General features: G+C 40.9%; 1 protein-coding gene across 3 annotated transcripts in view; it reads left to right on the forward strand.

The window, feature by feature from the left end:
- The window catches only part of LOC116262992 (mediator of RNA polymerase II transcription subunit 23), a 134,875-nt gene that overhangs the window by 40,984 nt on the left and 78,154 nt on the right, over positions 1–15,737 (forward strand). For all 3 annotated transcript variants that reach the window (XR_004174549.2, XM_031642550.2, XM_050079825.1), the window contains one exon: positions 754–848. Coding sequence is in view for 2 of the 3 variants with exons in the window: in XM_031642550.2 (XP_031498410.1) it covers positions 754–848 (95 nt within the window). In the remaining variant the exon portion in view is untranslated. The remainder of the gene's footprint in view (positions 1–753; positions 849–15,737) is intronic.

Here is a 15,737-nt window from a genome sequence, read left to right on the forward strand (position 1 = left end):
CTGCCTCACGATGGGGATGGGCTCTTCTAAGTAGCTTGGAGAAGGAGCATTTTCTCAATCTCTACATTTAGGAAAGGTTCCACTCACGGGTCCTTGAACCCCTGCACTACCGAACCTAGTCTCTATTATGTTTTACAGTTGGGTTCGACTCTTTATAGTCGTAACATGTGCCGATCTCAAACTTTTCATTTCCGGTATACCGTGCCACTCTCGGACTTTCCCCTTATACCATCAACCCGGAAATATAAAACCGGCCCAGGCCATTGCCCACATCAAAATGATAACTGAGACCATGAGCAAACATTGTGTAAAGTAAGTAAACAACCATTATGTTCAATCAATTCAATGCATGTGCATACTTTGACATTTATCATCAGTACCCGGCTTACATTCTCAATTACGCTCATCTCAAAGCCAAAACACAAGTTCATCATTAAACGATTCACTCTTGGAATATATTGAGCCTGTATCATCAGCACAACTTGAGTCATATAATCAAGCCTGTATCAACATGGAGCAAATGAGCAATCATCACAATCATATAATCATTTTCATATGCAACAAGTTGAGTCAAGTAACATGATAATCATTTCTGTTTTCCTTAATGATAATAGTTAATCCTATTTTCTATGCTTGGCTGTCATTGCATCACATGGAATTTTTTATTCTTTTGTGCATATAAATTAGCATGCACATTTCACCCTTTTTCATATGGCTTATTTTTTACTGAACTTCTTGATTGACTCTTTGCAGACTCTGTCACAACGGTGTCCAACATTATTTAGCAAGCCTGGAGCTTCTCTTCTCCTACTGGAAATACTAAACTATCGACTCATTCCTCTATATAGGTGATATTTCTTTTTATACATGTGATATTTGTCTTGTTATTTTCGGTTTCATTAGTCGTATATCTCAAAGGGGTCATGATCATCATGTGTAATTGTGCATTATTTCATTAACTTCATCAAGTTGCTTCATTTACTTCTTGCTTGTTTTCATCCACATGGTTTACAAGCTCCAGTTGCTCTAATGGAAGCTCGTAAGCCCCTCATTTCCAAATTTAAGTGTTTCTACATTCTATTGTATTGTATTTGTAACTGCAAGAATTCAATAGACTATATATAATTAGTAAACTGTTACTTTTGGTTAATTTCACTATTTTCTTTTTCTCATCAAGTTAGGCATTCACTATTATTCTAATCTGTTGTGGGCAGGGGTTGTATCTCATTGCTAAAACCATTATGAAAGGCTTATGATGTTACCATTCCAACCCAGAGAACTTATTCTGCAATTATACTATCAAGCATCTGATTTTCATGACATATTAGTTCCATCACCTAAAATTGCTGAATGTAGAGATGCACCTACTTTAGGCAAGTTATTCTGTATTGACTATTTGGCTTGCTGCACCTCTGATGTGATGTTTGATGCTCCTTGTGTAATGCACCAAGAATTTAATCCCATATTGAGGATTGTGGGAATCATCAAGGGCTAATATGGGGGCTGGTGTAGTGGTAGACTATTGTTCATAGCCTTTTTCAGGGCTAGTGAAGTGAAAAACAAATCTAATTCATAATCCTTTTAGAGGTTGGAAACAGAGCTGCCAAGGGGCAGGTTTAGATCCATCAAACCACGAGCATGAGCCCAAACCCAAGCCATGTGTGAGAGTAGGTTGGTTTGTTATAATTGGTATCATATCCCACATTAACACTCAGACCTTGGGTGACGTGCACAAAGAAGTGTGCCTCCATATGACAAGGGGTTGGCAAATGTTTTATAATCCCTCACTGGCGATGTTTTGCCGCCTTCCATGTTGTTTCCTTCAGTTATTGATTTGTAGAATATTGTTGAAAGTAGAAAGTTTATATTTAAGTGTGGTAGTTTTCTTATTATTTAAAAGTTAGAGTCTTCTTTAGTCATTTATATCTTTATGTGTCTCTCTTGTATAAAGACTCTAGCTGACCCCTATTCTCTCTTTAAATAAGAGATTAGGGTTAGCAATTAAAGCACGATAGTTTATTCTCACTCTCTCTCTCTCTCTCTTTTGCTCCCTCTCTTTTCTCCATCTTCTGCAACATGGTATCAGAGACAGTGATCTCCATCCTTTTCTGGTGACGGTTGACGTGATTTTCCGGCGACCTCTTCTCCTCTTCTATCTCTCCTATCTCTTCGTATTTCTTTTGTTTTCTTTCTCTACCCTTCCTTTCTCGCTTATCTCTGCTGATCAAGAAATAGTGGAGCAGCGTGGAAGGGGAACCTAATCACACGTAAGAGGTATGTGTGATTAGGTCCCCAACATGGATGTAGTGCAGCATAAGCAACTACGTGGAAGTTGCGCGTGGGAGTTGCTGTGGAACAATTTTTTTTTTTCTGATTTGGCACGTGGAAGACTGCCAAGGGCTGTATCAGAAGCTTCTTAGTTGCTGCTGTTGAAGAAGTTCAGGCCAGATCACGTTGGTTGTTGCTGTGGGCAGACACAAGATCAATTCTGAAATGTGGATCATATCAGATCTGATAAAAAATATCAACAGAAATTTATATGCATAGCGGTGTGGGAGTCTACGTTGGTTAATGTCTTAAAAATGTTTCTCTCTCAAGAATGCCGGCTGTAACATGAACATTTGGGGACCTACGGAATCTATTGGTACTTCCTTTCTGTTCTCTCACGTCTGATTTTGTAGGGCAGACTTCTACGAGCAAGTCTGCTCACATCTTGGGCAGATTCGTTTGCTAATCCTAGGGTTTCTTAAAACCCTAGGTCAATGCATTCTTGAAGTCGTCTGGAGGAAACCAATGTCGTGCAGGCAAGTCTGAAGTCACGTTGGAAGTTCTGAAGTTGTCTGAAAATAAGTTATTTGTTGGCTGTCGTTAAGTCTGTGCACAACTTATGACGTTACTGCTCATGTCTGACTTTGAAAGAGTATACATATACTTAGAAGATGTTGGCATAATCATCGTTGTGACATTAGTGGCATGTGGCAGTGGTGCTGCGTGTGATATTGTTGATTTCCACTTTGCTGATCAGCACTTGACGTGTGATAGTGGTGCTGCGACTGGCTGTGATCTATGTCACATAGGTACGGGTACGGGTGCGGGTATTGGTGCGGGTACGGACCATTTTCAAAAAATTTGGGTGACGGGGTATGGCCGTACGCACGCGGATATATATATATATATATATATATATATATATATATAAAATTCAAACAATTCATAAATTATGATCCAAAACACAGTATGAAAATGAAAAGTTGTGAGGAATACAAGAAATGTTTAGAGTGAAAAGGAAAATAGGAAAAGGGAGGGGGATTTTTAATCTATAACTAAAAAAAGTGGGCAGATTGAGCAATTCCCACTCAAAATTGGAAACAATTCCAAGACCCGGAAAACAGGTCTGGTATAGACCCGAAATCTTGTTTTATTTCAGGAGCCGGCCAGATCAATTGAAGTGGCGGGTGGGAAACAAAAAATTTGATGAAATGAGGTGGGAAACAAAAAAATTGATGAAATGAAAAGGAGCGCCATTTCCTTCGTACGGGCCCTCGCTCTGCGAGCATTCAAAAGGAGGCCATCTCTCTCCTTTCCTCCACTCTTCTCCCCTTCTTCTTGCTCTTGGTAGAGTCTCCCGACCGCCATAGCCATGTCCAGCGACCAAGAAAACCGAGTACCAGTCACGTGGGCAAGGGCCAAAAGAACTGCTGACTCCTCTATTCCTCCGCAGAAGAAACACACCGCGTTGGCCGAGCTCATCAACCTCATCGACACCTCTTCTAGCGCCCCTACTCGATCTACAAAGAAGTCGACCAAGGCCTTCGCTGGAGTTGATCTTGGTTCCAATCTCGGCAGAAGAAGGGCGTCGTCTTGGGCAAGCTACCTGAACTTGCCCATTCATCGTCTGGAGGAAGGCAGGGAAGTCGGGCACTCGAGAAGGGGTTAGGGTTTCCGACTGTTCGAAAATGGACAACTTTGGACTCGGTCAAAGCTGACCGAGTCCAAAAATGGACAAAAATAATCTGGGTACGTTGACCGTACCCGGTGCTTCGTTGACCGTATTTTTGCCGTACCTAGACCCATACCGGTACGGTACCGTACCAGTACCGTGCGGGTACTCATAAAAAGAAGTACCCGTGTGACATAGGCAGTGATATTGTTGAGTTTTGTGTTGTTGATCAGCCTCTTACCTGATTGATTAATTATAAGTTGAACGTTCTTTGGTGTGTTCAAACTGCTGCAAAATTGTTTTGGTGCTCCCTGCTATGTTCATTATGGCTGAGACTGACAAACAAATGGTGGCAATGATTATAAAGGAACTGGGAATCCCTCCTCCTTTGGATGATTACAGTCACAATTAGCATTGACAAATCTGAGTATGTGCAGTTTTTGGCACACAAAGCCTCACAGGCTCCAGCTTCCACTGCCTTGATTGATCGAGCTCTTTCTACGGGTACATCCACGCCTAATTCAGGTATCTCTTGGATTATTGACTCAGGAGCATCGAGACATTTCTGCAGTAGACCTGGTTTGTTCACTACGTTGCATAGATTCTCTCAGCCACGTCATGTCAAAATTGCAGATGGTAGAATGTCACCTATATTGGGTTATGGATATGTGAAGCTTTCTCAGTCGATGACCATTCCACGTCTTATACGGTCCTGAGTTTCCATCTCATTTGCTCTTTGTTAAACAGTTGACTATTGATTTACACTGACGCATTGTTTTTTACTCTGGTGCATGCTCATTTCAGGACTTACAAACTGGAAAGACTATTGGTGGTGGCTATGAAAAAGGGGGCGTCTACATCCTATCGCCCCCTATGGGTCTTGTTGCTACCTCTTCTACATCAGATTCTACACCCTTTCAGCGGCATCTCAGGCTCGGTCATCCTTCAGGTCCCAAGCTCCGTTCCATCCTACCTCACTTTTCAGTCCCAGAGCCATTTCAATGTGAGGCCTGTCAACTTGGCAAGCATACTCGTAGTAGTTTTCCTTCGAGTCTTAGTCCATCAAGTCAAGGGTTGTTTGATCTTCTTCATGTTGATGTGTGGGGTCCTAGCAGGGTTGCTAGCTGATCTAAGTTTAGGTATTTTTTGGTTATTGTTGATGATTACTCTCGAGTTTGTTGGGTATTTCTTTTAAAAGAAAGGTTTGAACTTTGAAGTAGTACTTATTCTCAAAAACTTGATTATTGAAATAAAAACTCCATTTGGTTTTCTGGTTAAGTATATAATCGCATTGATAATGCTCTTGAGTTTAAATCGTCTATCATCTATCTTAATGACCTTTTATGCTGAAAATGGTATCTCTCCCCAATTTACATGTCTTCATACCTCAGAACATAATGAAGTTGCTGAACGAAAACATAGGCAACTTCTAACTGTTGCTCGTACCCTAATGCTTCATAATCATGTACCTGCATAATTATGGGGTGATGCCATACTTATGGCTTGTTACTTGACAAATCGTTTACAGTCATCCTTCATTGACAACAAACTACCGATTAAACTTATTTATCCCAATCGAAGCTTATTTCCTGTTGCACCAAAAGTGTTTGGCTGTACCTGTTTTGTTCACATCCTTGGGCCTAAACGTGATAAACTTACTGCTCAAGCCATTAAGTGTGTTCATTGGCTATCCTCGAAACCAAAAAGGGTACAAGTGCTTTGATCTGGTAACTCACAAAGAGTATATCAGTGCAGATGTCATTTTTTTCGAGTCTCAGTTCTACTTTAGTCCTACTTCTGTGTCATCTGAGATGTCATGTCCTATTTCTCTACCTATCCCTCCAATTCTGTTGCAGTCTTTTTCCTTTCCTACTCCGACTATGAATAGGTTCCAGGATCCTTCATTGGTATACACTCGTCGACAGGATCCCTCTCATGGTCGACCATCATAATCTTCTCAGGATGTGAGCTCCATTGAAGTAAGTATACCTGACATTGATCCTTCTCAGGACTTGCCTATAGCCCTATGCAAAGGCAAGAGATAGTGTACTATGCATCCTATCTCACAATGTGTTTTCACTTACCACCTTGATGACAATTTACAGCAGTTTCTTCATGCTATGACAGTTCATACTGTACCAACTAGTCATCAACAGACATTACTAGATTGTAAATGGCGAAAAGCCATGCAAGATGAGATGGATGCTCTCTTACAGTGTGGTACCTGGGAATTGGTTGATCCTCCTTCAAATTGTGATATTGTTGGCTCTAAATGGCTCTTTACAATCAAGTACCATTCAGATGGGTCTGTAGAGAGAGATAAGGCTCGATTAGTGGCTAAGGGTTATACCCAAACATATGGAGTTGACTTCTTTGAGACTTTCTCTCCTATGGCCAGGTTGGGTACTATTCGGCTCATTATCTCTGTTGCGGTATACTTTGATTGACCTATGTATCAGCTGGATGTAAAGAATGCCTTTCTATATGGTGATCTTAAAGAGACTGTATATATGCAGCAACCCCCAGGGTTCGAGCGACAGGGGGAGTGTAGAAAAGTGTGTCGTCTGAAGAAGGCAATTTATGGACTTAAACAAAGTCCTAGGGCGTGGTTTCACAAATTATCTGAAGTCGTTTCACAATGTAGATTTGAAAGATCTCTTTTGGACCATTCTCTATTCATCAAGAAGACCTCCAAAGGTATAGTTGTTATGGTAGTTTATGTTGATGACATCATCCTGATAGGTGATTGTGATCAAGAAATTTCAGTCACAAAATCTTTCCTTCAGAAGCACTTTGTCATGAAAGATCTTGGTCACTTGCGATATTTTCTTGAGATTGAGGTTGCTCATAACAAAGAAAGTGTAGTGTTGTCTCAAAGGAAATATGTACTTGACCTACTGCAGGATATAGGGATGTTAGGAGCCAAACCGGCTAATCTGCCGATGAATCCACGTCTTCATCTTCATAATGATCAATCAGAGCTAGTGGATTCACGATCTTACAGGTCTCTTATTGGCAAGCTTCTGTATATCACTGTGACTAGACCAGACATTAGCTTTGTTGTTGGTTAACTAAGTCAGTTTATGGAAAAACCTAGAAAAGTTCATTGGGATGCTGCATTGATGGTTTTGAAATATCTAAAGTCATCCCCGGGCAGGGGTCTCTTTTTCAAGAAAGGTGAATCTCTAGAAATTGTTGCGTACAGTGATGCTAACTATGCAGAGTCTGTTGATGATAGAAAATCCACCACAAGCTTCTATATCTTTGTTGGGGGCAACCTAATATCATAGAAAAGCAAGAAACAAAATGTAGTTTCGAGATCAAGTGCAAAATCTGAATATAGAGCAATGGCTCAAACGGCTACTGAGATGACTTGGGTTAAGTCTATGCTAACAAATATGAGTATTCAGGTTCCTCTTCCTATGAAAATGTACTGTGATAACAAGGCTACCACCTATATTGCAAATAATCCAGTATTTCATGAGAGAACAAAGCGCATAGAGGTCGGTTGTCATTATGTTTGGGATCTTATACAAGGAGGTGTTGTGTCTACAGTTCATGTAGCTTCTAAAGATAAGGCGGCAGATATGTTTACTAAGGCTCTTCCTATTGGTGATTTCTCTAGATGTTGTAACAAGCTGAGCATGATTGATATCTATGCTCGAGCTTAAGGAGGAGTGTTGAAAGTAGAAAGCTTATATTTAAGTATAGTAGTTTTCTTATTATTGAAAAGTTAGAGTCTTCTTTAGTCATTTATATCTTTATGTGTCTCTCTTGTGTAAAGACTCTAGCTGACCCCTATTCTCTCTTTAAATAAGAGATTAGGGTTAGCAATTAAAGCACAATAATTTATTCTCACTCTCTCTCTCTCTCGTTCTCTTTTGCTCCCTCTCTTTTCTCCATCTTCTGCAACAAATATAAAAAGAATGCTTCTCCCCAAAGAAATCAGCCTGTAATTTGGAATAGTAGGATGCACAGATCTGCTCCTTGACAGTTAACACCAGATAAGAATCTAATCTCAAATATTAACACGAAAAATATCAACTTATGCGGTGAAAAAAGTAGTATATATAGCAGACCCAAATCTGATCATGAATAAATGTCTGATACTTACCACAAGGCAGAATGAATTTCTGCCTAACATTAGAGGACGAACTTGTTAGAATGTATGTATTCCAAATGTATACATATATATATTTATATATATCACATGTATTAGTCATCTAATATATGCTTTATATGTATATATATATATTTTATATCTTTTGGGTACTTAGGACACTTATGTAATTTTTACTTTCTTTATGTATCTTTTCCTTTAGTTTATTTTCTGTTTTTCCCCTTTTATCCTTCTCCTTTTTTCTGTTTTACCTAGAGGGAGACTAGTCCCAACGGCTAGATTTCTAGCCGTTGGGACTGACTCCTCCTCCTTTTTGGCCCTCTCCTCTATAAATAGGGCAGCTTCTCTATTGTTTCATATGGCTTTTTAACTTACTTTATGTATCTCTTATTGTGATTAATTCAAGTCCTTCTTCACCTCTTGTTTGAGGGCTTGTGAGTTTGACTTGTTGGTGGAAACTTCAAGGCTGATTTACTTGAAGTATTTGTCTCTTTGGGCCTGATTTACATGGTATCAGAGCCGGGTTTTGGCTATTCATCTTGTCCTTCAGTTTGAAGTTTAAGCTTTTACTCATTCTTTGGAGCCGTGAAGCACTCCAAGTACTCGACGTTATTGCTGGCTGATTATTGACACAAGGTGCTGTTTTGCTGGCCTCTATTGGTGGTAAAGATTGTGGCTGAGGTGTTATTTTGCTGGCCTCTATTGGTGGTGAAGATTGTGGCTGTTTTTTTTCATTTTTTTGTCATTTCAAACATACAAGTGTTATACAAGAAGAAGGGTGACTGGATTCTTTTATTGCCGTGGACTTCTTCTCACGTGGCAGCCAGCTTTGTCATAACTTGTAAGTGAAATTACCTTGTTGATTTTGATAATGGATGACAAAGTCTCATCTCTTCCATTTCCCAAACTCTCATCAACAAACTATATACAATGGGCTAGAACTATGGAACATTTTATTCGTAGTAAAAGCCTTTGGGAACTAGTTGATGGGACAAAACTTGAACCACAACTAGTCCTTACTAAAGTTGTTGATGGAAGAACTATGGAATTGGATGGAACCGAAGATCTACTTCAGGGTACTGCGTCTACTTGGGGGGAAATTTAGTTGTTTGGAGAAGCAAGAGACAAGATGTGTGTTCCCGCTCGACTGCAGAGGCTGAATATAGGGCTGTGGCTACTGGGGTATCAGAATTGTTATGGCCGAAGATCTTATTGACAGATATTGGAATAGAGATTGAAGGGCCTATGAGGATGTATTGTGATAATAAGTCTGCAATTAACTTGGCCAACAACCCGGTTCTTCATGATCGAACAAAGCATGTGGAGATTGATCGTCACTTCATCAGAGAAAGAATTGATGCTAAGGAATTAACGCTACCATACATGAAGTCTGAAGACCAAACTGCTGATATCCTAACCAAGGCCTTAAGTGTAACTCCATTTGAGAGAAATGTATCCAAGTTGGGCATGTTTGATATGTATGCCCAACTTGAGGGGGAGTGTTGACGGGTTTTGTTGTCCGGGTCCGGATCCTTACCCAATCCGGTTTGTCCTAATTAGGACTACTTATATCTCTGTAAACCCTAATCTTAGTGTTAATGAAGTTTTGAAGAGAGAGAGTGTCTGGAGGCTAGTGAGCACCAGACCTCCTCACCCGTGGTTTTTCTTCCCTCGTGTTGAGGGTTTTCCACGTTACATCTGTGTGCTTTCTTCTACTCTCGTGCATATTTTGTTTCTACAAACACTTTATAACATTTATAGACGATTACTCAAGGAGTACCTTTGTTTACTTGCTGAAAGACTGTAGTGAAGTGCGACCTTTATCCTTCTTGTGGAGACCCAATATGGAGGATCTGTTAAGACCTTTCGGTTTGACAATGCTCGTGAGTATGTGTGTCAATCTGTAGAAGATTTATTTCGAAAAAGGGGGATTGTTCATGAGACGTTTTGCAGCTATACCCCTCCACAAAATGGGGTAGCTGAGAGGAAAAATCGTCAATTGCTTAATGTCACCAAGACCCTTTTGTTTCAAAGGAATCTTCCAAAACATTATTGGGGTGATGTTGTTCTCACTAGTGCATATTTGATTAATCGTATGCCTAGTCGTGTGCTAAATGGGCGGACTCCTCATTCTATGCTTCCAGGGAGTTATCAACCCTTTCTCCTCTCACCTTGTGTCTTTGGATGTGTTTGCCTTATTCATGATCATAGTCCCAATGTTAAAAAACTTGATCCGAGGTCGATTAAGGGTGTATTTGTTAGGTATTTTCATACTTAAAAGGGGTATAAGTGCCTTGATCCTACCACTGGTCGTGTTTATGTTACCAAGGATGTCACCTTCTTGGAACATGCCTCTTACTTTGGTGAGAATCCTCTTCAGGGGGAGAAGTCTGTGTCAGGGGAAGAGTATTCTCAGAGTCAAGATATTCAATTCACAGATTTTCTGGAACACAAGCGGGAAGCAAATCAAACTGTTGAAGATGTGCTTGAGCATGAGAGAGATGAAGGGTGCTCTACTGGGACTGAGGAGGAACGTAATCACTTGTTTGGGCAGGTTTACTCTAGGCGAAGAGTACGTACAGATGAGGTGACTGATGGTGAGAATTCTACTCCCAATCCCAATGCTATTCCTTTCCTGGATGACCCAAGTCCTGCTCAGGAGATTCAGACTGAAGCTAAAATTGAAGAGCTTCCCATTGCCTTGAGAAAGGGTGTCAGGTCATGTACTCAACACCCTATTGGTAACTTTGTATCATATTCTAGACTAAGTAAGGATTACAAATCTTTTGTTTCATCTTTTTCTTTGGCTGTGATTCCCACTTTCTTTGGCTGTGATTCCAAGACTGTTACTGAGGCTCAGAGTGATCCCAAGTGGATTCATGCAATGCGAGAAGAGATGGAAGCCTTGAGCAAAAACAAGACATGGGAAGTGGTAAAGATCTCTGAAGCGGCTCATCTAGTTGGATCCAAGTGGGTCTACACCATTACATATAAACCAAATGGGAGTGTTGAGAGGTACAAAGCTCGCCTTATAGCCAACGGGTTTAGTCCAAAATATGAGATTGACTATTTGGAGACCTTTGCTCCTGTTGCAAAGATGAAGACAGTTAGAGTTATTATTTCTTTAGCTATGATGGAGTGGAAGATCTACCAACTTGACGTTAAGAATGCTTTTCTCAATGGAGACCTTGAAGAGGAGGTGTATATGTGTATGCCTCCAGGATATGAGGAACCGGGAAAATGCTGTAAACTGAAGAAAGCTTTATATGGGCTCAAGTAATCTCCCCGAGCATGGTTTGAACGTCTTATACTTGTAATGAGACAATATGGCTACAATCAAGGAAATGGAGATCATACTCTATTTGTGAAGAGGAAGGAGGAAAAGTTACCCTTTTGTTAGTCTATGTTGATGATATGATTGTTAGAGGTGATGATGAAGATGAAATCACAAAATTAAAGAAGTTACTGGTTGTCGAGTTTGATCTCAAGGACCTTGGCAAACTAAAGTATTTTCTTGGTATTGAAATTTCTAAGTTAGGTACGACCCTTGTGCTGAATCAAGAAGTATACTTTGGATTTACTAAAAAAAACAGGAAAACTGGGGTGTAAACCTGCCTCTACTCCTCTGAATGCTGGACACAAGCTCAGTGTTAGGGCTGGTGAACTCTTTGTGAAGAGGTCAATGGGACAGAGGTATCAACGTTTGATTGGAAGATTGATCTATCTCATTTTAAGTAGACCTGATATTACCTTTGCTGTTAGCGTGATGAGTCAATTCATGCATGCTACAACCGATGCTCACCTGAAGGCTGTTGACAGGATCTTGTGTTACTTGAAAGGAAATCCAGGCAAGGGGCTCCTATGTGTGAAACAAGGACCTTTCGAGATTGAAGGGTATTCAGATGCAGACTGGATAGGCTGTGTGGATACTAGGAGATCAACCTCAGGGTACTGTATCTACCTGAGGTGGAATCTCATAGTATGGAGGAGCAAGAGACAAAATGTTTGTTCCCGCTCGAGTGCAGAGGCTAAATATAGGGTTGTTGCTATGAGAGTGTCAGCATTACTGTGGCTGAAAGTAGTGTTGAATGACATTGGAGTGGAGACTGAAGAACCAATGAAGATGTATTGTGATAACAAGTCAACAATCAATTTGGTCAACAATCCTGTGTTACATGACCGAACAAAACATGTTTGAGATTGACCGTCACTTCATCCGGGAGAAAATTGATGCTAAAGAATTGATCATACTATATATGAAGTCTGAAGACCAAACTGCTGATGTTCTGACTAAAGCCTTGCCTTCTACTCAATTTGAGAGAAATGTATCTGTTGAAAGTAGAAAGTTTGGCTTTAAATGTGGTAGTTAGTTGAATATTTAAAAGTTAGGGTTCTCTTATGTCATTTCAATATTTTATGTGTCCTCCGTTTGTAACTGTTACAGCCGTGCCCTAATCTCTCTTTTAGTAGAGATTAGTGTACGAGATTGAGTAAGAAGTTTTACCGCCTCTCTCTCTCTCTTTCTTTCTCTCGTTCTCCCCTTCCCTATTACGCAACATGGTATCAGAGCCACGACTCAAGCTGCTGGCGTGATCGGCTCAAGCTGCAGGCGTGATCGACTCAAGCTGCTGGCGTCATCGACTCTGTGTTCTGGCGTGATCGTTTCTTGCCCATCTTGCATACGAGAATATCTCAGACTTACGAGAACACCTCAAGCTGTTGCTGGAGTAATCTCTAACTTATCTCATATTCTCTGCTGTGTAGAGGAGGACCTGATCTCGCCTATGTGGAAGGCGTGATCAGATCCTCACGTGGAGTATTTGGATATTTTTTTATGTGCTGGTCATGGATACTGTTTAGAGTGTTGAACGTTTAAGTGTTGAAGAAACGTTGATATGCTGTCTGTAGTTGTGGTTTGAGGGATGATCAGAAATTCTGGTGAAGCAAAATAGATGCAGAATTTATCTACGCAAGATGTGGAATGTTAGAAGCAGCGGCAGACTTCATTTATAAGTTCTGTTTTCCAGCAAGTTTATTCCCTGTCGTTTCCTGTGTAGTTTCAGCAAATTTTCTTTCCAGCAAGTTGTCCGTTTTCTCCTTTTTCCTTGCTGTTTTGGGGGTTGTTGAAAGAGGCTGCGTGACTGTTCTTTGTTCTGTTCCTGAAGGCTGCGTGAAATTGCTGCATATATATATATTTCATTTTGGTCGTCCCATTCTTGCTGTGATTTATGATGGCTGAGAACCAAAGATTGGAGGGTGGTAATGATCATAAAGGAGTTGGAAATCCCTTTTCCTATGGATCTACAGTTAAATTAGATGGACACAACTATGAGTTGTGGTCTAGATCCTTTATGTTGTCAGTAAAAGGACATCGAAAGAGACACATTATTGAAGAGGATGAACCTCTTAACAAGACAGGCAAGTACATAACCTGGGAAGAGGACGACAGCATGGTTATGTCTTGGATTATGAATAGTGTCCAACCCCAAATTGCTTCTACTATTACTTACTATACTACTGCGAAGGAGATGTGGGACTTCCTTAGCCAGACATATTCTCAAGATAAGAATGTAAGTAAAATCCTTCAAATTGAAGAAGAGTTGCACAACCTCCGACAGGGAAATCAAGATTTATCTCAATACTTTGCAACAGTGAAAGCTACTTATGAACGTCTGAAATTTTTGCGTCCTCCTTGCAAATCGTGTTATAAGTCACATTTTGAACCTACTATGGTTGCGAAGTTTCTTGCTGGTCTCTCCCCTGAGTATGCTTCTGCTAAGGATCAAATGCTCACTGGAAGTGAAATTCCTGAGCTCTCTGATGCATACAACAGACTTAGCCGTCTTGCTGTTAGCCTGTCTCAACCAACTGGTGTGACGCCTACCTCTGCTTCTGCTCTTGCTGTGGGGGGTGGTCGCGGTCATAGCTCCACCTATAGTGCCAGAGGAAGAAATATAGGTCGTGGAACTGGGGGCCGTGGGAGGTTCCAATGTACCTATTGTGGAAAGATTGGACACTTAGAGGATCGCTGTTGGGATAAACATGGTCGCCCATCCTCTTTGTCGCAAGGAAGAAATATAGTCATCAAACAGGGCAAGAGTCCTACTCACTTATCTATGGGTTCTGCACAGACTGCCACTCCTACAGTGGAGGACGCTTCGTCTAGTATAGCGCCAGAGACAGTTACAGTCAGCATTGACAGAGTTGAGTACGAGCAATTTTTAGCGCACAAAGCCTCACAGGCTTCAGCTTCTACAGCGTTGACCGATCGAGCCTTTTCAGCGGGTCCTTCCACATCTGACTCAGGTACTTTGTGGATTATTGATTCAGGAGCATCGAGACATTTCTGCAGTAGCCCTGGGTGGTTTACTACTCTACATAAATTTTCTCAGCCATGTCATGTCAAAATTGCAGATGGTAGACTGTCACCCGTATTGGGCTATGGAAATGTGAAACTTTCTCAGTCTATGACTATTTCACATGTTTTATATGCTCCTGACTTTCCATCTCATTTACTCTCGGTTAAACAGTTGACTACTGATTTACACTGTCGTGTTATTTTTGACCCTGGTTCATGCTCATTTCAGGACTTGCAAACTGGGAAGACGATTGGTGGCGGCTATGAGAAAGGGGGAGTCTACATCCTGTCGGCTCCAATGGGTCTTGCAGCTACCGCGTCTACATCAGAGTCTACAATCTTCCAGTGGCATCTCCGGCTTGGTCACCCTTCAGCACCCAAGCTTCGTTCTCTCCTGCCTAAACTTTCAGTTCCAGAGTCTTTCCAGTGTGAGGCATGTCAACTTGGCAAGCACACACGTAGTAGTTTTCCTTCGAGTCTTAGTCCTTCAAGTCAAGGGTTATTTGATCTTCTTCATGTTGATGTGTGGGGGCCTAGCAGGGTTGCTAGCCGAGATAGGTTTAGGTACTTTCTTGTCGTTGTTGATGATTATTCTCGAGTCAGTTGGGTATTCCTGTTGAAGGAAAGGTCTGAAGTAATTTGTATTCTCAAAAACTTGATTATTGAAATAAAGACTCAATTTAGTTCTGTGGTTAAGTGTATTCGCACTGATAATGCTCTTGAGTTCAAATCATCTATCTTAATGACCTTTTATCTCTCCCCAATTTACATGTCCTCATACCTCACAACAGAATGGAGTTGCCGAACGAAAACATCGGCAACTTCTAACTGTTGCTCGAACCCTAATGCTTCATAATCACGTACCTGCATACTTATGGGGTGATGCCATTCTCATGTCTTGTTACCTGACCAATCGTTTGCCATCAACTTCCATTGACAACAAAGTACCTATTAAACTTGTTTATCCCAATCGAAGCTTGTTTTCCGTTGCACCAAAAGTTTTTGGTTGTACCTGTTTTGTTCATATTCTTGGGCCTAAACGTGATAAACTTGCTGCTCAAGCCATTAAGTGTGTGTTCATTGGCTACCCCCGAAACCAAAAAGGGTACAAGTGCTTTGATCCGGTAACTCACAAAGAGTATATCAGTGCGGATGTCACTTTTTTCGAGGAGCGGTCTTACTTTAATCCTCTTACCTCTACATCATCTGAAATGCCATGTCCTATCCCTTTACCTATCCCACCTATCCCGTTGCAATCCTTTCCATCTCCTACGCTGACTATGAATAGGTTTCAGGATCCTCCATTGGTCTACACTCGG

The sequence above is a fragment of the Nymphaea colorata genome, chromosome 10, assembly GCF_008831285.2.
Source record: "Nymphaea colorata isolate Beijing-Zhang1983 chromosome 10, ASM883128v2, whole genome shotgun sequence".
NCBI lineage: Eukaryota > Viridiplantae > Streptophyta > Magnoliopsida > Nymphaeales > Nymphaeaceae > Nymphaea > Nymphaea colorata.